The sequence below is a fragment of the Mus caroli genome, chromosome 12 (genome assembly GCF_900094665.2).
Source record: "Mus caroli chromosome 12, CAROLI_EIJ_v1.1, whole genome shotgun sequence".
Lineage (NCBI taxonomy): Eukaryota > Metazoa > Chordata > Mammalia > Rodentia > Muridae > Mus > Mus caroli.
The window spans coordinates 98,307,056-98,328,951 of record NC_034581.1 but is presented as its reverse complement, the minus strand read 5'-3'; the positions used below and the strand labels follow the sequence as shown (position 1 = coordinate 98,328,951).

The following is a 21,896-nucleotide window of genomic DNA, read 5'->3' as shown; positions in this document are numbered from 1 at the left end:
GGTAGGGAAGTGGGGGGCGCTATGGGGGACTTTTGGGATAGCATTGGAAATGTAATTGAGGAAAATATGTAATAAAAATATTAAAAATCAAAAAAAAAAATAAATAAAATGGAGACATTCAGACAGTGCTGAACTCGGGAGGCAGAGGCAGGCTGATCTCTGAGTTCAAGGCCAGCCTGGTTAACAAAGTGAGATCCAGGATAGACAGGCTACACAGAGAAACCATCACCCCCCTTACACACACACACACACACACACACACACACACACACGGATTTATTTTTTTATTATTTTAAGTGGTACGTGTGTGTCTAGCAGTGAGGAGTGGAGTCAGATAATAGACCCCATACCTCCCACCCACTGCACACATCGTTCTTCTGCCTGTGTACCTGTTTCCTGTGCCCAGAGATACTGACACAAAAGGCTTCAGAAGCCCTCTGCTCCCAACATTCACAGCCTGCATGGAAAGACACGGATGTGCTGCGACTTCAGTTGACATGCTTGGTTCAGAGTGACATCATCACAGCAGGTGGTGGCACAGTACTGCCCAGGACTGACATCCCCCCCGACCCCACCCTGGGTCCCAGCATTACATGGAGGGCAACTGAAATCCAGGAGATGAAGTGAATGGTGAGACCATCTGTGGAGTTGGTGGCCAGGCCCTCGATTACACAACCCCACATCACTTTGAGCCTGTTAATATTAACCTACACTCCAGGCTAGGGAGGCACCAGCAGGACCCAGTCACTACCCTCATACCCTTTTTTTGTTCATCTCTGTGGCTAAATAACCTCACTTACTTTTTTTTTCTTTTTCACAGTAATCCTGCTCAATCCTCCGCAAACATACAGGCTTTTATTTGGGGGATGAAACAAGGGACTTCAGCATGCAAGGCTACTTCTCTACCCCCAAGCTACATCCCCCACCAAATCCGTGGCTTTAATCTCTGCAGTTACATGAGGGGATGGGCAAAAACTAGAAAAGTTGGTGAGAGCAAAGCTCCTGAGGAAACGGCAGGAGTTGTCAGCCCCAGCATTGCAATAGAGAACTATATTTAATAGGACCACTTTAATAACTGTACCATTAAAACTGCTTCTAAAGGAATATTTCTTCACAGTGGGCATCTGCTATGTTTGGACATTTTTTGAGTGTGATTGCTAGTCAATGACCCCAGAAATTAGGCTGATTAAGTCAATTAAGTCAACAAAGCTGTTATCCATTGAGCTTCTCGTACTAAATTACACATTTACTCACACATCTTCTGCTGTGTATATGTCAGTCCAGGGTTACTCACTGTGTACACTGTGTGAGATCCATAAAGGTTCAGTGAATGGATGATTCTGAATTACCCACATCTTTGTAATGAGAAATAGACTTTGTGCTGTCCTGTTATTTGTTCAGAGGATTGTCCTGGGGGTCACCATGGACAGTGGCACAAGTTGTGCACTGTACATTGGTGCCTACATTGTGTGGTCCACCATGTGGGTGAACTTTCTCTACATGTATAAACACGTGAAATTTTCCATAATAATATAACATCCCTTGTTGTGCTACACATGAAGATACAGGTTCTAAGAGGTGTGATGTGAACTAATTATAATTCATATGTTGACATTCTTACCTCCAGTAACACAGAACAAGGACATATTTTGGAAACAGGGTCTTCCCAGGGGCGATCAAGTGAAAAGGAGTGTGTTGGATGCATTTTAACCTAACCGGTATTCTTATAAAAGGGAAAAACTGGATGAGAAGACATGGACCTTGGTAAGCCACTTGAACACACAGTAGACCTCAGGTGAGGCTACTGAGGGAATCACCATGGATGTGAAGATGAAGACGACCACCTGACAGCTAAGGAGAGGTATAGGCAGGGCTGAGGAATGAATTCTGTCAACAGTATGTCTGGCCTATGGAACTGTACAAGGGAATGAATTCCAGGTGGTGAGACACCCAGTTTGTGGTATTCGCCTGTGGCCACAATATCACAGTAACGTAAGTCTTCAGAAAAGGAGGAACCTGGATACTAACACATCCTGAGCAGATCTTTGTTCCTGAGCTGGAGTATCCATGTAAGGAGGACAGTCAGTAGGGTTTGGGGGAAGGAGGTTCCTCTTGCAAAGTTGAGAGCCCAGGAAATGAGCATGAACTAACATCTGCCTTGGGAGGAATGAGAGGATGGAGGAGGGTCATCCCCTGGGATCTGCAGGGAAACCCATGTCCAGGACAGAGGCAATAAACGTGCAGTTATTACCATGACTGACTTTGGGCACCCAATGGTATTTCCAAAATAAGGACATCCAAGAAGAAGCATTTTGGCTTGGAGGCCATGCCTTGAGCTAGCCACTCACGAGCTGTGTCTGACTGGGTAATACACGTGAACTCCTCTTTGCCTTTCACAAGGGCAGAGGTATCTTAATGCCTTCTAGGGTTTGAGGTTGTTTTTTAAATATGGTGCTACACCCAAAGCTCCAAGCATGCAGTGGGTGCTCAAGCAGTGGGGGCAGCCACCCTGAAACAGCATTGAGATTAGCCAGGTGAGGCTCAGTAAACTGACTCCAAGGCGTGTTTGTTCAATAAAGAGAGGCAGGTGAAGGTCAGAGGCATGTGGGTGCACATGTGTAGAGATCAGAATCAATATCCAGCTGCTACCAGGTGTTTATTCCCATTGGACAGGCTAAGAACTGGTTATGGCTTCCCACCAGTGCCCAGAGAAGGCATGGTATGGAGCATAGAACATAGAAAATGAGATTTATTAAATAATTCTCATTTTGACTCCAGTGAGGTGGCCCTTGGGAAGGTTCAGGTTCTTCCAACCTATACTTCCTCATCTCCACGACAAGAGCTCTGGCCTCTGTGAATGGCAAGCAATGGTCTATATGCCAGTCCTTCTGCCCTCCTGCCCATGGCAGACACCACTAATCACCATGGCTCTACTTCTTCTCTGTTCAAACAGCTCCAAACACCCCTACCACAATAATCCAGGATGTACCACACTGGACCCAAGATGGCAGCCAAGATGGAAACAGCTTACCAAGTTATCCTTGTGATCTCTGAAGTGCCTTCCAATTGGTTGTCTGAGCCTACTTATCTTTGATAGAAATTGAATCATTATGCATCTTCCAAGGTCGATCGGTTGCTCTCTCTCTCTCTCTCTCTCTCTCTCTCTCTCTCTCTCTCTCTCTCTTTCTCTCTCTCTCTTTGTGTGTGTGTGTGTGTATGTTTGTGTGTGTGCGTGTGGGTGTGTGTGCACGCTCGTGCATGCGTGTGCATGTGGTATGATTATGTGGCTACATGCAGTTGTGTACATGGCAATGAGGAGCCCAGAGGTTGACACCAGGTTTCTTCCTATACCACACTGCACTGTATTTTTTGATACCAGTACTATGAATGAACCTGAACTTGAAAAAAAAAAAAAAAACATGGAGGCTAGCTAGCCAGTGAGCTCCAGGAATCTGTCTGTCTCTGCCTTCAGCCAGTACTGGGGTTACAGGTGTGTGTTACAATATCCAGCTTTGACATGGGTACTGGGAATCTAAACTCATGCATTACACTTGCATGGAAAACATTTTACTGGCTAAGCTCTACCCTCACCCTCTTCCAAGGGTTTCTTGTGCTTAATATTTAGCATTTTTTTAGTTGGTGGGGTCCTTCATCTAGACTTGCCCTACTGTTCCATCCCTCTCTTCCAGCTTACATACCTTTTGTCCTCTCTAGGACAATAGTCCCACATCCTAGCCTACTCAACCTCCCTGTCTCTTTTATGACTCCTGGATATCAGGACTAACTAGCTTCAGTTACCAGCTCACCAGACTCACAGATGAGTCGAGTCTCCAGAGTCATTTGTTAATGGTACAAACATCATCCAAACAAAACAGAGCTATGGGGTCTAAAGATGAGAGCTTTGGAGAATGAATAGGGCAAGATAAATTAGGACAAGCTCCTAAAACTGAAATCTGATGGCTTTGAAAGAAGTCGGAGAGGGAACAGACTTGTAGGTATGGACATAGATTCCCTGCTACTTGATATCACTAGCTGCCTTAGGACACTGACAACAAGAAAGTTATGTGCAGAACAGAGCCAATGCCATGGACATACCCTTGAATCCTCTAATTGGTAAGCCTCTTTTTATCATTAAGCTAACCTGCCTCGGGTATTTCATTTTGACAATGAGAACCTGATTTGCACAGCATCTAGGAGTAAGATTTGTAGAGATGATTGCGCATGCCCTGTGTTCACCTCACAGCCATGGTTGGTGGATCACAGTGCTCTCCCACAAAGAGAGAGAGTCCCAAATGCATTTTCCAGGCAGAAGTGTACCAGATGAGAAAGGCTGCCCATTTCATCCTTAGAAAATCTGGTCAAAGAAACTCCAGGGCAAACTACTCAACTGAGAAAAGGACTAGATTGTACAGGATTGTCTATGTGGAGATCTCAGATCTAAGCTGGTGATTATGAAGATGTTCAGCACTCAACAACTTCACCAGCCCTCCGTGTTCTCTTCCTCTAACAGCCTTGGAGGTAACCCAAAATGTATTGGTTCCCATGAAGTTGTTCTCTAGAGCAGAAAGAACATGAACCTTGGTGTCACATGGCCTTCCTTGGCCTGCCTCCCTCTTTTTCTACGTGTTGTTCTCTTTGAAGAAATCACTCAAACTTTTCTGGGCTTACCTGCAAAGTACAGCCACTGCCTCTTGTGAAGATCCACCAAGGACTGCGCTAGCAGACAAATGAGTCAGAGCTGCTGCTCTCCCTATTCAAAGAACAGATCTGTTAACTGCTTGTGCTTCTACATAGAGGGAGAAAACACTGCTCATTCCTGGAGACATGCCTCCTTTACCTGCACATTCCTCTCTCTCCTCCAAACCATCACCCAGGAACCTCAGACACCCACCCGCAGAGTTACACATACTCCTTCTCAACAACAGCGGAAGTTTCTCTGCCCCGAACAACAATAAAGTTCTATTCAAGTACAAGTTCTATTCAAGTATTCTTTTCGAGTGTGTTGGAGCAGGAAGGATAGAAAGGCTGGTCTGGCTTGAACTGGCTTTTTTGGTACCAGTGCAAACTGTCCTTGCATCTATATTCACCATCTAATACATATCATTTAAATCGGATGCACGTGGGAAGAAACATAAGCAGTAAGGAAAAAGAGACGTAATCCACCAGTCAAAATAAAAAAACCATTGAACTGCACCCCTAAGTAACCATCCCTATATCCCAGAAATAGAGACTCCGGGCTACAGTTTGGGGCCCTTGAGTACTTCTCTTGTGGCCCACTGTCAAACTTAACTACATATCCCTCTATAATCTGCACTAAGGCTTCTCTCCGGATAAAGTTAATGTGCTGCCTTGTTCACCTATGTGTGCCAACTTTCAATTCTTTGGATAAGAAAACAAGAACAGAGAGTGAGCTGGCCAAGAGCCCAAGCACAAACAATAGATAATTCATCCAGTATAGGGTTTCATAAGTCCAGGGTTCACACACCCTTACCCCAGTTCCAGAAGGTAACATAGTGGTAAGATGTACTCTCAAATGACATCTACCTTACTGAAAAGTGGTGGACAAACAGATAGACAGACAGACAGACAGACAGTCAGACACACACACACACACACACTGAACACGCACACTTACTCCCTTCTCAATGCCTAGCCATTGTCAGATAAAAGGAAGTGCTTCAGGTGTGAGTGGATGGAACAATGAATGGATGGGATAGGAGAAAAAATGTCCCAGGATGTCTCTGTTCTTGTTTTTTGACATGACTAATGTATGAGCCCTTCCACATCAGGCTGGCTCAGCAGCTTCTGTGCCTCTAGGTTCCCCATACATCAGTGAGCACCTGCACTGTGGCTGGAAGAGTTGCCCGAGGAAGGTACATGCTGACCTTGTTCTGTGGCCATGACTGCTTGGACTGGCAAGTCGTGGTTTTGGTTCCCTCATTCTTCTGTCCTGGGCAGCTACAGGTGAGTCAGACTCAACAGTATATGTCCTGTAAGTGAAACTTACTTTCCTTTGGCCTGGGGCCTGGGCCCCAGAGCTCCTAGTTTGCCCCTGGAGATATGGCCCTCTGCATGATCAGAGACCATTGTTGGACTCTGCTCCAGGGGTGCCTCAGCCTTGCTGGGCAGCGAATCACAGGGCCTGGAAGGCTAGTGTTCAGAGGGTCTAATTATAGAGGAATGCCTCAGTCTGACTAGGAGGCAGTGAAAGATAAAGCTTTGAGACAGACTATCTATGACAGGCTCTGTCACTGGCTGGCTGTGGTCCTCGAGTAGGGCACTTTACTTCCCTGATCTCCATAGGCCCAAGATTTTTGCATGGCTCTAAGGATTAAATGAAGCCTTGCTTGGAGCCCTCTCAATGACTGGAAGGACAAGACTGTACCGAGGATATTTGAGGGTAGGGGTGAAAAGAGTTGGGGTGAGAACTCAAGGAGGAGGTATCCTGAGGTAGGCCACAGAGGTGGATAACAGCGGCAGAACTGCCCCAAGTTAAAAGAGTAGAAAATGGCTGGAAAGAGCTAGACCCAGGAAGAAGGGTTTCCTTAGCTGCAATAGGATGCAGGAGGGTGGGTCTGCACCATCAAGGGAATGGAATATCTACCAGCCTCTCCTCTCTGGCCAAATTCAAGGGAAAGCCAGTGGATACAGAAGAGGTTGATCCGGGTCCCCAGGCCTCAGACTCCAAGGAACAAGCAGGACACAGAAGGGCAAAGGCCGGCACCTGGGCAGCCACTGGCAGACAGGTTTCAGGTGAGTAGGTGTTAGGTTGAACTTGACCTGGTGTTGAACAGAGATTAAGAACATATACACAGACCATGGGTGGTCACAGCTAAATCCTAACCTCCCTTGGGGAACAGTCAGAGCAGATTTGCTACATTCTACAGTTTGGTTGAATATCTATCAACTTCCCCCTACTCTGTTTATACCTGGGGCCTCCAATGAGAGGGGCAGAAGTTGACAGTCAGGCTCAGATGAGTCAGACTCCCAAGCCTGACTGTGCCCAAGATTTTGCCCGTCCCTTAGCATTCCCGTCCCTTCCCCAACCAAAGCCAACCTAAGGCCCCTACAGAGGGCAGAGCAGCAGGGGCCTTGGAGCTTTGTGTCTTTTGTTGAACTGCAGATTCAAACTGAGTGATCCGACTGATTCTTTTTTTTTAATCTAGGATGGCACTCTCCATCCTGTCCCTCTGGTTGCTCCTGGCTGGGCTAGTTCCCTGTTCTGGTGGCCCAGTGACACCACCCACAGAGACTTCAAACACATCACGAACACCAGCAATCCAAGGGGCACCCCCATTCTTCAACAACCAAAAATTTGCCTTGAGCCTGTACACACAGCTACCAAAGTCCAAACTAGGCAAGAACGTCATCTTCTCTCCACTCAGTATCATCATGCCTCTTGTGCTGCTGGCCTTCCAGGATAAGCCGGAAGCCCGACAGCAGGTTCTGCAGAGTCTAGGGTTCAGAGTCACAGGAGCCTTGGATGCTAAGGCCGCCGTGCAGTATGGAAAGCTGCTGAGTGCTCTGCTGCCTCCTGAGCACTGTGGGATCCACACTGGAAGTTTGTTCTTTATAGACAAGACCCTAAAGCCACAAAAGACGTTTCTCACACTAGCCAACAGCTCCTACAGCAGCGACGTCATCCTCATCTCTTTTGGGAACCATAAGTTGGCCAAAAAGCAGATAGACTTGGCCATTAAGGTCAAGACCCAAGGCAAAGTTACAAGGCTGCTGAGAAATTTGAAGCCACCAACTCATTTGTTTCTGACCAATTATAATCTCTTTAAAGGTCAGTGAGCCATGAATGAAACCTTTCTGCCTCCTGCTGACTCAAGAAGACTTCCTCCAAGACTCTAGTTCTTTCTAGGTATTCTCTGCTCTTTCAGCTTGGGGCAGCATCCTTTTCTTGCCCATCTCTGGATACCTCCCTCTTGAGTCAACTCCCTAATCCTTTCCATACCTCTGTCTCTCAAATCCCCTTCAATCTAGATACCCCAGTGATTCTCATCCTCTGGGTCAAGACCCCTTGGCTGGGGGCGGTCAAATGACCCTGTCACTGGTGTCTCCTAAGACTATCCAAAAACGCAGATATTTATGTCACAACTCATAATAGTAGCAAAATTACAGTTATGAAATAGCAACGAAAATAATTTTACAGTTGGGGCTCAGCATAACATGTGGAACTGTATTCGAGCGTTGTAGCATTAGGAAGGTTGAGAACCGCTGATCTAGTCCTTTGAGTCATTAGGAAGGTGTTGAGTAATGCTGTGGGGTAGGATGTAGGAGCTAATGAAGTACTGCTCAATATCTACCTAAGGACTCAAAGCATGAGCTCAGTGGTCCTACAACCTACCGTTCAGTATTACTCAAGACCATCACAATAACTTAGGAAGGAGGAGGTTGAGACAGTAGGATCTGGTTAAGGTACTGATCAGGTAGCTCTGCCAGGCATAGAGATCTGAAATGGAGTTAGGAGCCTCCAAAGCATGGTGGGGGGGGGGGTGAGAGAACAACGTTGCAGGCAGCTGACATGGTCCAGTTCACTGGAGGGAGAAGTTGTAAGCTTTAGGTAGAAAACAAGGGAGCACAGAATGTCACCTATATTTAACAACTGTTGTACCTCTGACATTTAGATATAACCTGGCCTCCTACCTTGTAATGGGCACCCCTCCTATCTCTCCCCCAAAGAGAAGGATGTGTAGAAAAATAGGGCTGTGTAGCTTTGGTTTGGCCCATGGCGTTGAGAGGCTTCTTGGTAGTCTGAATGGCCAGGTAGCTGGTGGGTGTGCAGAGCAGTTCTTTAAGAGGTGCAGGCTTGGATTTTGGAAACCTAGAACCCCAGAAAATGGCCAGTTTCGAACTGCTGACAGGAGCAACTTGCTTCTGAGTTCATTTCTCTTTTCTCTTAGTAACACTCTCATGGCTTTCTGATTATTTTTCCCAAGACAGTGGACTGCTTTCTGCATAAGGGAAGGTTCTTCTACAGAACACCTACCTTTGCCATACCCAGTCAGGATTACAAGACAAGAAAGTCATCTTTCTCATCCTCCCCAGTTCCTGTGGCCCCAACTGGAGCGCTGAGATCAGTGCCTCCACAGCCCTGTAGGGCCAGCCCAGAGAGTCTTTAAGAGCTGACCACCAGATTTCATGACAAAACTTCAGCTGTAGGGAAAGAAGCCAGAAAAGGAGCTTAGGGGAGGCTGGGCTGTAGAATTTCTTGGGCCCGTGTCCAAAGGATTGTAGTCCAGCTGTTCCTGCAGATGTCAGGGGAAAGAATGTGATCTGACTTGGTAGAGTTGCACAATAATATTGAAACAGCACTCTAGCAATTGCTGAGCAATTGCTGTGGGAAAGGTCTGTACTCAGGGCTTTGATTCAAGCACCCCACTGATGCTCATTGGGTGTCCTTAAGAGACCTATTATTCCCAACACTGTCCCAGGAACTGGTGGACTCCTGTCATCTCTGGCCTCACCTCTTATGGTCTCTTCCCTTCTCATTCTAGATGCTCATCTTTCCTATGTTCCGAAGTCAATGCCTTCCCACCACTGGGCTGCCCCATGTTTCATCTTATTCATTTGGGAAAGTTCCTCCCCCAACTGTTCTATGGCTTGACCAATGTACTGTTAAGACTCTAATAGGCACTACTTTCCAGTGTGTTATGTGTGCAACTGCCTCTTCTCTTTGATTTCTCTCCCTGCTCAGTCAGTATCCCCTGCTAGCTCATTAGCTTTCTTATCAATCATGTTGTTTATGTTACCTTCCTCAGATCTGTGTGGACAGGAATCTCTTACAGGTGCCTATGTGACTTGCCACATGGAACATTCCTGGCATGTATAAGATTTAGAGCCTCCCTGATAGACAAAATGTGATGTGCCCTAGATGTGGCTGCCCCCTCTGATTCCTATGCACTTTATTATCAGGGAAATGGAAATATCGCTTTAACCCGAAGTACACAGAGATGAGGAACTTCTCCTTAGGCAATGGGACCAATATCCTGGTACCAATGATGCAGAGGATAGGCTGGTTCCAGCTGAAGTATTTCTCCCAGATACACAGCTATGTCCTCCAGCTGCCATTCACCTGCAACATCTCAGGTGTCTTCTTTCTTCCCAATAATGGAGATCTTAAGGAATGTGAGAAGGCACTGTTGGAGCAGAGTTTTGACACGTGGATTCAGCCCTTTCCACTGAGGTAAGAACCCAGCTATTTCGACCCTCCACCCTAAGTGCTACCAGACTTTTTCCATGGCCCCCGTGGCTCTGGGTTTAAGGTTGAGAACCTTTCAAATCTTTGGGGCATGACGCGGGATCTGGAACTTGGTCACACAGAAATGGTCAGACAGGATTCAGCAATCCACACCTTCCAAAGTCAGGGAAAATACACAAAATCACAACCATCACCATCGTCACCACTGTATCAGCCAACTGGATCTTTCTGTAAGAGGTTTAATGTAGAGTTATAGATGGTGGACAAGGGAGATGGGAAGATGGTCAAGGGCTTGCCTTGCAAGTATGAGATTCAGAGTTGAACCCTGAAAACCCATGTACACAAAAGCTGGCCATCCTAGCACCAAGGCAAACTGATGGAGTCATTTTCTCAATCTCAGTTGAGGTTTCTCTTCACAGATGACCCTTAGCTGTTTCAGGCTGAGATACAAAGCCACCAAAACCACTACCCAACACACATTGCACACTGAGTTTCAGGCTGGTGAGAGACTTGTCTCAAGAAAAAGAAAAGGTTGGAAAGAACAACACTACTGTTGTCTTTCTTTGACCTCCACATAGATGTGCACGCACGCGCACCTACACTCACTTACCCACAGAGAGGAAGGATCAGTGTGTCACCAAGAAGACCACAGTGCTATGGAACTGGTGTTTGGATAAGTACTTACCTTGGAACTTATGAATGGGTGACCTGTTAGTGACCCTGCTAAGAAGCAGAAGCTAGCCTCTTTACTGGCTGCCTGTGCACAAGGCAGCACAGGAACGCTTGGCTTTCTAGCCATTTGCCTTTCTCTGTGCTGTTCTAACATCAGTTTGTTCAACATCTCTGGAACTGAAGCTCTCAACCCTCTTTATGACCCTTGAATACAGATCCTCATGTTGTGGTGATTCCCAACCACAAAATTATTTTTGTTGCTACTTCATAACTGTAATTTTGCTACTGTTGGGAATCTTAATGTAAATAACTGCTTTCTGATGGTCTCAGATAAGCCTTGTGAAAGGGTCACTCAACCCCCAGAGGGGTCACAGGTTGGGAACCACTGTTCTTATGTATCTAATGCTTTGGCTACCCAAAGCCTAGCCTGTGGCAGAATCTTTTGCTTCGTCTGGATGTTTGTAGGAAGCTTGAATTCTTGTGTGCACTTCAAGCCCTGCAGGCTCTAGGGCAATTGTGCTTGTGTTAAAGTCTGCAAAGCCCTGACCCAGGCAAGTGTTGCTGAAGCCCAGCCATACATTCCATTGCAGCCTGTCTATGAGAACTAACGCTACAGCTCAAGGGCTGGCAGGGTTTAAAACAGTGTACCTTTGTGTCCCAACCCCTAACCTATGAAGTGAAGAATGCAACTCAGATCTGCACCACCTCAGAAGGCACTGGGTGGGAACTCTCAGAGTCTGAAATCTGGGTTTCTTTTATTATTTAGCACAGTAAAATGTTGGGAAAAGTTTTCCACGTGACAATTAAACCAAGAACACTTTAGGCATGGCCAGAAAGAAACTCTACAGCAAAGTAAGAAAACACATGTGACCTTTACAATAAGATGTTCTAGGGAGGAAAGATTTGTAATAAGCACAAGAAGAGATTCTCTTGATGGAAGATACAAAGTCAAAGTCCATGGGAACCATTTATAAGGATGGGTTCTACTGACTGAGAGATAAAGCTCATTATTGGGGCCTAAGCACTGCTCAGGATTTGGGAGCATTATGATTTGGCTGGCTCTGCCTCCTGAAGCTTGCAACAAACTCAAAGACTCTTAGATGCCCCCATCTCAGATTTTAGAGCAAGCTCACTGATCACTTGCCAGCATTGCCAAGGGGAAGCAAATTGCCTTGAGGAGTCCCTGGCACAGCCCGCCTGTTGCAATGTGCAGTAAACACAGCTGCTCTTGTTTGTGTGCCGGGAGTGCACTGGCTGGGGTGGATTTCAAGACAACATGATAACAGCTATATTCTCTTCTTCTGTTTCCCTGAGCAGAAAGCGGTGGTTGTTTTTCCCCAAATTCTCTATACCCGTTGCTCTTCAGATGGAAAGTTTCAAGCACGTTAACAGTAGCCTTAAACTGTTCAACAAACGCATGGACCTCTCAGGAATCACTCCGCAAAAGGCACCCTTGAGGGTCACCACGGTAGGTTAATGCCCAGTTGCCAGGCTCCTTATGCTTAATACTGCGTGTGGTTTCCCTGTCCTAGCTTGTTCAGAGAGCAACAATGAGAACTCATGGTGCTCTCTGGAGGCAAACAAGGAAATGGTGATTCTCAACTCCAGGTGTGTCCTGAGCTGGCTGTCCCTCAAAGGTGGCTAATCAGGGGAAATAAACAATTGGCTCATCAAGCTTATTATCTGGTGAGGGGAGAGACAGGAGCATCAATGCTGGGCATGTGGATATAATCTAATCCCCTGGTGACAGGAAGGAACGAACCCTCATGGTCACTAGAGAATAATGTCATATAAAAGTGGTTTGTGTCATTCCTGTATTCCACTCCCCACTGTAGAGGTAAAGAATTCCATGACAACAGAATGTGGTTGGAGTCAAGCTTTACAAGGGTGTTATCTGTGGAACAGAGAAGGGATGCTAGAATACTGGCTGGCAAACTACAGGGGAGGCTCAGAGAGCAGATCCTGGACTCAGTGACCAAGTGATCTGGCCTTCAGGTTGTGCATTCCATGAGTTGGGTCTGAGGGCCACTGGGGGCCTTTGGCAGGAAATGGCTGGATGGACTCTGAGCCAGTGGAAGGAGAGTGCTCCAGATCACTAGAGAACCAAGATAGTGGGTGACAGCAAAGGAGTCTTCAGAGATAAGGGTGGGAATGGAAAGGGATTCTGGTAAAGATGCATTGTGCAATGGAAATTCCAGGACCCAGTGTCTTGAGAAGGGGCAGGAGCAAGAAAGCCATATTTCTAGGAGTCTGGGCAATGAATAGGGTAAGGACCACAGGAGCAACACAGTACAAACAGTTGAGGCTACACAGCAATCAGCTCCCCAAAAGCCAGGCTGCCTCTTTGCCAGGAGCACAGTGAGGAGATAAAAACAGCCACTGCGTGGTGCCAGAGGTGGTGTGAGGGGAATTTATGGAGGGTGCAGAGAGAGTGGAGAACAAGCCCCCAATGTCCTGGAACTCACAGAGATGCAGAAATGAGCGTCTTCTATTCTGTAACATCATCTGCCTTCCTCTAGCAGGATGGCACAAGGCTTGGGTCCTGGGCATCCTGGGCCCAGTGCAGAGAAAGTCAGTGTAACATGCAGGAGGTGGGGTTGTCAGAGCTACTGCTCCCTCAACACTGTGAACCTTGGTCTCCAAAGGCAGTACACAGGGCAGAGCTGTCTGTGAATGAGGATGGAGAGGGAGAGGATGTCTCCAACACCCGTGTCAACCCCGAGCCAGGCCTTGCTGCCCTCCACTTCAATAGATCCTTCCTACTACTAATCCTGGATGAGGCCAGCAAGAGCCTTCTCTTCATGGGGAGAGTGGTGAATCCTACTAGAGTCACCATGGATGCTGTACATGGTCCCTGAATTCTGATTTTTTTTCCCCTCACTACCTGAGTTGTAGCACAGTCATATTCCTTTGAGGTTCGGTTCAATAAAACAAACAGCAAGTGAGAATTTCTGAGAGGTGTTCTTGGACCATGCGGAAGGCTGTCTTCCTAGAGGAACATGGAGACTCTGCTAAGAGCAACCTGGAAACGTGTTGACGAGTCAGAGATCTCTGGACTGTCTGTTCTTGGCTGCTTGCTGGAATCCAGCTGATCCATGGCTCACAAGGATGCCAACTAAGCTTCTATCTTCTTGCCCTGGGTCTGAAAAGGAAAACATGTGGGGAATTTCTCCGGTCTCTTTGAGGAAAAAAAAACCTGCTGAAATTTCAGTTGGGGACATCTTCAGAGAGCCATCAGCTCTGCTCCCACAAGGCACTCCCCATGCTCTTTCCGGGAGGAAATCATCTTCTGTGAGGGAAGATATCTTCTAACAAATCATTAGAGCCAGTATCCATTGAGCACTAACTGTGTACAAAGCACAGTCGTAAAACTGAGAGATCAAGACAGAGGAGTATCTCCCACATCCAGAGCCCCATTCCAAAAACACAAGATATGCACCATTCCACAGCCATCATGGCTATGTGGGCATGTGTTAACACTAACATACCTTCTTGATATACCCACAGGATTCATGTTCTTACTGTCAGGTGACTCCCCCCTCCCAACAGTGCCAATAAGCTATGGTGAACAAGCTGATCAAATTGATGGGAAATCATAGGGACTCTGTGCCTTCAGTTACACACAGTCTTACATCAGCTGCTGCCTCTCCAAAGTCTCCTAGATTTCTGACTCCAGCTGCAGGGGATCTCAGTAGCTGAGCACCTGCCTAACATACAGCTACCTTCTAACATTCCAGATCGTTCCATGTGTATGCAACTCCAGCAACACTTCAGCCCCACCACGATGCACCCACAGAGTCATATGGTTTGGCTTCCATCTTCCAGCAGGTCCCCTTTGCTCAGATTCATGTTCATGAAGAGCAGTTCCATCCCAGCCTGTTTGTTCTTATCCCATGTGCAAGAATATCCAGCTCCGTGCTAGAGGCTCAGCTGCCTCGGGAAGTGCAAAGACTGTGTGCAAGCTGACGATCTCATTTTACCCTCAGCTCTGGCCTCTGAGCCATCCTGATGTTCAGTACAGTGATTCTGCTCACATGGGCCTTTCGTTCACACAGTCCACTCCCATCCCATCTCCTGCTCCACCTCCCATCTCTAAGCACTCTCTGCTTCCCATGACCTCACTTCTTTAACAATCAACTACTGCCATCCACCCCTGTCTACCCCCCTGGGACATCAGGAGCCTACCATGTTCAGACTGAGGTTCCCCTCCACTTAGGCCCTTGTTGCACTTTATATCTCTCACTCAGATGCTGCTGCAGCTGTCCTCACCTCAGACTCCCTAGTCACAAACCTTCCCTGTCACCAAGTTTGTGTAATCAGGATACAACTAGGCTCTTAAATATAGTCTGCCCTCATATCTAAACAGAGAGATTGATAGGCACTAGGTGGGCACATAGGTACAGATGATAGATAGGGACGTAGTGCTGCTATAGATGCCACAGAGATAATAAATAGATCATGGACGGAGCACTGAACATAGAAATTAATAGATAACTGATGATACAGTTATCTGATGAATGACGGATGGATAAATGGATGGATAGATAGATAGATAGATAGATAGATAGATAGATAGAATCAGACAGACATAAAATTGCTCATTCTTACTACTGCTTTTAGAAACTATTATTTGTATGAATTCACATGAGGGTAATCAGTGATACCAGTTCCAGTTTGCCTGGGAATAAAAAACGTCCCAGGATATGAAATTTCCATGAAACCTGAGTTTGAATATAAAAAAACAAACAAAAAAAAATCATCAAGGCTTCCCAAGGCTTGTTCAGCCGGATTTATTAAACTGCCAAAGACCACTACTGGAAGGCACCACCATATCAACCATTAATCAATAGAATGGCCCCCAGACTTGTCTTCAGGCTAATCTTATAGAGGTATTTTTTTTTCAATAGAGGTTCACTCTCCCCAGATGACCCTACCTAATGTCACGTAGGCAAAATTCTACAAAAGTAGACAAAAATGTGTCAAATGACATATCTCTATTAAACCATGGCCTTTCTTTTCTTCTTTATTCCAAAGGACTCATCTTAATATCAATATCACAATATAAAACACATTCAAACTTCCAAAAGACTGATACTCTTTAAAACTTCAGTCTTTCAAAAATATCCAACATCTCTTAATTGTGTGCGCCAGTAAAATAATAAAAAAACAAATCTTGTATACTCCTCATTCCAAAAGTGAAGACTCAGAGCACAATCACAGTCTGAAAAAAAATACTAAAAACAAAACAAAGAAACAAGCAGTGTAAATGAAATCCTGTCACCAAGTGTCCCAAATGGAGGACTCACTCATGATCTTCTTGGTTCCAAAGGCTGAGTGAGTTGACCTCTCAGGTTGGCTCCACTCCACAGCTGCTGCTGACCTTGGTAGTCTTTCCACAGTCATGACAGCTCCAATATGTTGAGGTCTTCACAGACTTTTCCACTACACCTTCACCACTGGCCTCCAGGGGTGGGGGTGGGGGGCTGATCCCTTCACTTCTGGAGGCTACACTGCTAATGAGACTGCACATTCTTCACCAATGACCTTACCGTGTCTCTCCCTGTGCCAAGCTTCATATGCTCTCCACCATACCTCAATCCTGAAGCTCTCAGACTGTCAAAACCAGTAGCATGTGGGAGACTCTTCCATCTAACCACAGTCAGTGGCCAGCGTGAGATGCAACCTTGACCTCCTCTAGGCTATATCCCCTCTGTGTTACCCTGAGAAATACACCAGAAGATCTCAGCTCAGTGCTGCTGGTCTCTTCTTAATCACAGCTACTTTCTCATCCCTAGCCTCCAAATGTCACATTGGTTGTCCCAATCTGATAGAGGATGGAGACATTTCCTCTACTGGGGAATCCCTTTTCTTAAATAACTGTAGCTATGTCAACTTGACAAAAAAAAAATCTAAGCAGCAGGAAAGTTTCACTTCCACATTGTCTTAATAAAATATAGCAGGTGAACAGCCCTGATACTTTGTTTCCCTCTGAAAGTTCACACCCAGCATGTATTTCTCTTAGCATCATCCCACAGTATCTCATTCATCCTGAACCATTGATGGCTTTTTCAAGCCAAAATTTCAAAATCTTTCCCCAACAGTCTCCAAAGCATGATCAAATCTTTCACGTCAATGCCCTATTCCTGGTACCAATTTCTGTCCTAATTTGACTCTCTATTGCTATGATAAAACATTGATCACGGCAATTTGAGGAGGAAAGGTTTTATTTGTCTTACATGTCCTGGTTACAGGCCATCATTGAGAGGAGCCAAGGCCGGAACTCAGGGCAGTAACTTGGAAGGGGGAACTGAGCAGAGGAACAGTACTTACCAGCTTGCTCATCATGGATTGCCCAGCCTGCTTTCTGATACAACCCAGGACAAGCCTACCAGTCATACCACCTCTCACAGTGGGTTGGGCCCTTCCATATTAGTCATTTAAAAGCTGCCCAGAAACTAGCTTACTGGCCAAACTAATAAAAATATTTTCTCACCTGAAGTTCTCGTCCCATACAACCCGAGCTTGTGTCAAGTTGAAAACAATATAATACAAGTACATAGCAGTACATTTATGAGAAATGAACTGTAGGGAGAAGGAAGAAAAGGAAATAAAGAGGAAAGAAAAGGAAAGTAAGAGAGGAAGATAAGGGATGGAGGGTGAGGAAGAGGAGAAAGGGAGAAACAAACGGCTTAAATTCCACCTTACACGCTACTTAAAATTAACTCACAATGAGTCCATACACCCATAAGAACTAAAACTATCAAAGCTTTAAAATAAACTTTAATTTAAATTTACAGGCCCTAAGCTTGGGTCAAAAACTTCTTATAAAACATCAAAAACATGAGCAATAAAAGGACAAATCATGAAAAGCAAAACATCAACAAACTTGGACCTCAAAAGATATTTCCAGGAAACTGAGAAGATAAAACATAGGCATCTTTCCAATTGAGATGGAGTCTTATTCGACCAAGAAGGCATCAACTTGGATATTTACCAATTCAATATGAAAATATTCTACAAAGACTCTCTCTCTCTCTCTCTCTCTCTCTCTCTCTCTCNCNCNCNCNCNCNCNCNCNCACACACACACACACNNCNCATACACAATTATACTCAAAGGTCTCTTGGTTTAATTCAGTCACTGACTATGGAAGCAGCTGTCATGCCCCTAAGAAGATGGCTAAGCATTCAAACAACAGAAGATTACTAAAGACTAACGAGAGAAAGCTGTGAGAAGAACTGACTTAAGAAATCCTAAAAGAAGGCAGTGGCCTTTCNTGTATATGCAGTGAGAAAGGAACTCAACTGAGAGGCTCCAAGCTGAGGGGTTCTAACCACCTGACANTCTTTTAAGCTAGAAACATATATTAAAATTCAGTTTTCAAGAAGAAAATATGCCAAGGAAATCTAATTGAGAATGAATGATCTTTTCAACATATTGGCTTCAGAATGCTTGGCACTCAGATGGAAAGGAGACATGCACTCCCTACCCCATGCCTTCCCACCCCCCCCCCCCCCCCCCCCCCCGCCTCTCTCTCTCTTCCCTCCTCCCCCCTCCCTCGCTTCCTCCTCTTCCTGCCCTTTTTCTTTCTCTTTCCTCTTTATTTCCTCTTCCTCCTTTTCCTAACTCCCAGTTTCCTTTTCTTCTGAGTACCAAACACTCTGAGATCAATTTGTTAACATGACCATGTATTCTCATTGAAATTTCCTTGACACGTAGTCTTCTTGAAAATTGAGTTGTAATATATGCGTTTCTAGCTTAAAGAAATGTCAGAGTATCCTGACATAAAGGAAAGGAAGAGCCTGGGGCAGCAGGCAGGTCAGTTAGTTACAGGTGTCTGGGGAGAGGGAAGGATGAAGAAATGGAGCTGGTGCAGGGGGGGCGGGGGTGGAGGCATTTTGTGTGATGTATGTGTAACCATGGACACATTACAGTGTATATTGCCAAAACCCATTACCAAAACTAAATTACAGAGCCAAAGAGGAACCTTGAAATGTGTGACTTTGAAAAAAACCATCTAGCAACTGTGGATCTCAGGGTGGAAAGCATGGAACAAGACCCCCCCTGTGCTAAAACTAGGGGAAGTCACTTCACTGAGAAGATGAGGGAAGAGTGCATATGTGTCAAGAGTACAAGGTCAAAGGTCAAAGGTCTAGTTACTAAGGCATGACCCACAGGGGTAAAGCTGGACCCTTCAGACACTTTTAAACGTATATATACCAAAGGAGGCATATGAAGGAAGTTCACTGAAGCCTGGATTGCGTGGGTGGTGACTGGAAATTCAGGTGAATCTAAGCTGATCTGTGGTGACCTACCTTTACCTCAGCAGGTAAGGTGAAATTACTTGCTGCCTGCCAACTTGGGTTCCCAGAGACCTATATGGGTGGAAAAATAGAACTCCCACATCTTGTCCTCTGACCTCCACAGGCACGTTCCTAAGGAGTTTGCTGAGAATCGAGAGAAACAGCAGCAAGAGGCTGCAAGGAGCATGTGTAAAACTGAGACCTTGTCTCTAATGTCATTCGCAATACTGAGACAGGAACTTCTTGGACAAATGATGGGTTCTAAGTTCAAGACGGGAAAATGCAAGGTGAGCATGCACAGGTGCCTGATGATGCCAGGAAGCAAAGAAGGGAATTTAAAACCCAGCAGTGCTGGCAGACACAAGGAATTCCAGATGTTGAGCCACCCATTGTGTGGTATTCCACTGTGGCCCTCACGACATAGTCACATAGACACTTTTGCCTAGTCTTCATAGGAGAAGGGACCTGGATACTAACACATCCTGAGCAGATCTTTGTTCCTGAGCTGGAGTATCCATGTAAGGAGTACAGTCAGTAGGGTTTGGGAGAAGGAGGTTCCTCTTGCAAAGTTGGGAACCCAGGAAATGAACATGAACTAACATCTGCCTTGGGAGGAATGAGAGGATGGAGGAGTGTCATCCCCTGGGATCTGAAGGGAAACCCATGTCCAGGACAGAGGCAATAAACGTGCAGTTATTACCATGACTGACTTTGGGCACCCAATGGTATTTCCAAAATAAGGACATCCAAGAAGAAGCATTTTGGCTTGGAGGCCATGCCTTGAGCTAGCCACTCATGAGCTGTGTCTGACTGGGTAATACACGTGAACTCCTCTTTGCCTTTCACAAAGGCAGAGGTATCTTAATGCCTTCTAGGGTTTGAGGTTGTTTTTTAAATATGGTGCTGCACCCAAAGCTCCAAGCATGCAGTGGGTGCTCAAGCAGTGGGGGCAGCCACCCTGAAACAGCACTGAGATTAGCCAGGTGAGGCTCAGTAAACTGGCTCAAAGGCATGTTTGCTCAATAAACAGAGGCAGGTGAAGGTCAGAGGCATGTGGGTGCACATGTGTAGAGATCAGAATCAATATCCAGCTGCTACCAGGTGTTTATTCCCATTGGACAGGCTAAGAACTGGTTATGGCTTCCCACCAGTGCCCAGAGAAGGCATGGTATGGAGCATAGAACACAGAAAATGAGATTTATTAAATAATTCTCATTTTGACTCCAGTGAGGTGGCCCTTGGGAAGGTTCAGGTTCTTCCAACCTATACTTCCTCATCTCCATGACAAGAGCTCTGGCCTCTGTGAATGGCAAGCACTGGTCTATATGCCAGTCCTTCTGCCCTCCTGCCCATGGCAGACACCACTAATCACCATGGCTCTACTTTTCTCTGTTCAAACAGCTCCAAACACCCCTACCACAATAATCCAGGATGTACCACACCAGACCCAAGATGGCAGCCAAGATGGAAACAGCTTACCAAGTTGTCCTTATGTCCTCTGAAGTGCCTCCCAGGCATTGGTTGTCTGGGCCTACTTGTCTTTGATAGAAAGTGACTCATTATGCATCTCCCAAGGTCTCTCTGTCTCTCTCTGTCTCTGTCTCTCTCTGTCTCTGTCTCTCTCTGTCTCTGTCTCTCTCTGTCTCTCTGTCTCTCTGTGTGTGTGTGTGTGTGTGTGTGTGTGTGTGAGTGTGTGTGTGTGTGTGTGGTGTGAAGGAAGGGAGGAAGGAAAGAAGGAAAGAGATATTCTGTCTGTGTAGCTCTAGCTGGCCTTGGCCTTACAGAGACCTGCCTGCCTCTGTTTCTTAGGGGCTGAGATTTAAAGACACATGCCACCATGCCTGAATATCACAGTTTCAGTTTAATCACGGCAAAAACTGAGAATTAATTAATTAAGGAAGGCATTTTAAAGTTAATGTCTAGCCTCCATATATTGTCCAGCATATGTGTGTGTGCACATGCATAAAACACACACGCGCACACACACACAATCACATATCACAATACAGCACTACAAAGTTTTAAAAAGCTAAAAGTCATGATCTGGATGCACCTGTTGTCTACAGTTTGGGATTTTGGTATTGAGGTGATATGACTTCTAACAGATAAGGCCTAATGGAAAACTCTTGGTTAATTGAGGTTGTTCTCCAAGAAGGGGTTAATGTAGGTCTTGTGGGTCCTTATTTGGTTCCCCAGTTACTTTCTGGCTGCCTGTCTTGCCTTGTGATCTTTCACATCTGTGAGTGCTCTGACCATTGTGGTATTATCAACACTGAGGTTCTCACCAGGACCAAGATGATGTCCTTGAAATGCCCCGCCCCCACCCCCAGAGAAGCCATTCTCAACCTGTGGGTCATGACCTCTATCTCCAAAACTATTTACAAGATGATCCATAGCAGTAGAGAAATAGTTATGAAGTAGCAATGAAATAACTTTATGGTGGGGTCACCACAACATGGGGGCAGCAGCATGAGGAAGGCTGAGGAACACTGCCCTGGAGCCTCCACAACTGTAAAGTGAAAGTGAATTAACTGGCTTTTTTTCTTCTTAAAGTTTCCCAGCTGCTAGTGTTTCCTCACAGAAGCGGAAAACAAACAAGCTGAGCCTCAGAGAATTCAGGCAACTTGTGCAAGGTCATCGATCTTGCTCATGAGAGAGCTCCGGGCAGAACTCGGTTCCCCGCAGGAGAGACAATCCGTCTCCTTTACCTTACGT

General features: G+C 45.9%; 1 protein-coding gene across 1 annotated transcript; it reads left to right on the top strand.

Moving 5' to 3' along the window:
* The first annotated feature begins 5,900 nt into the window (after nucleotides 1-5,900).
* On the top strand, nucleotides 5,901-13,827 carry LOC110307497 (alpha-1-antiproteinase-like). Its single transcript, XM_021179733.1, has 6 exons — nucleotides 5,901-5,964; nucleotides 6,633-6,753; nucleotides 7,167-7,789; nucleotides 9,922-10,192; nucleotides 12,197-12,347; nucleotides 13,525-13,827. The coding sequence occupies exons 3-6, from the start codon at nucleotides 7,168-7,170 to the stop codon at nucleotides 13,735-13,737; spliced, it is 1,257 nt and encodes a 418-aa protein (XP_021035392.1). The 5' UTR covers nucleotides 5,901-5,964; nucleotides 6,633-6,753; nucleotide 7,167; the 3' UTR covers nucleotides 13,738-13,827.
* The last annotated feature ends 8,069 nt before the right edge of the window (nucleotides 13,828-21,896 follow it).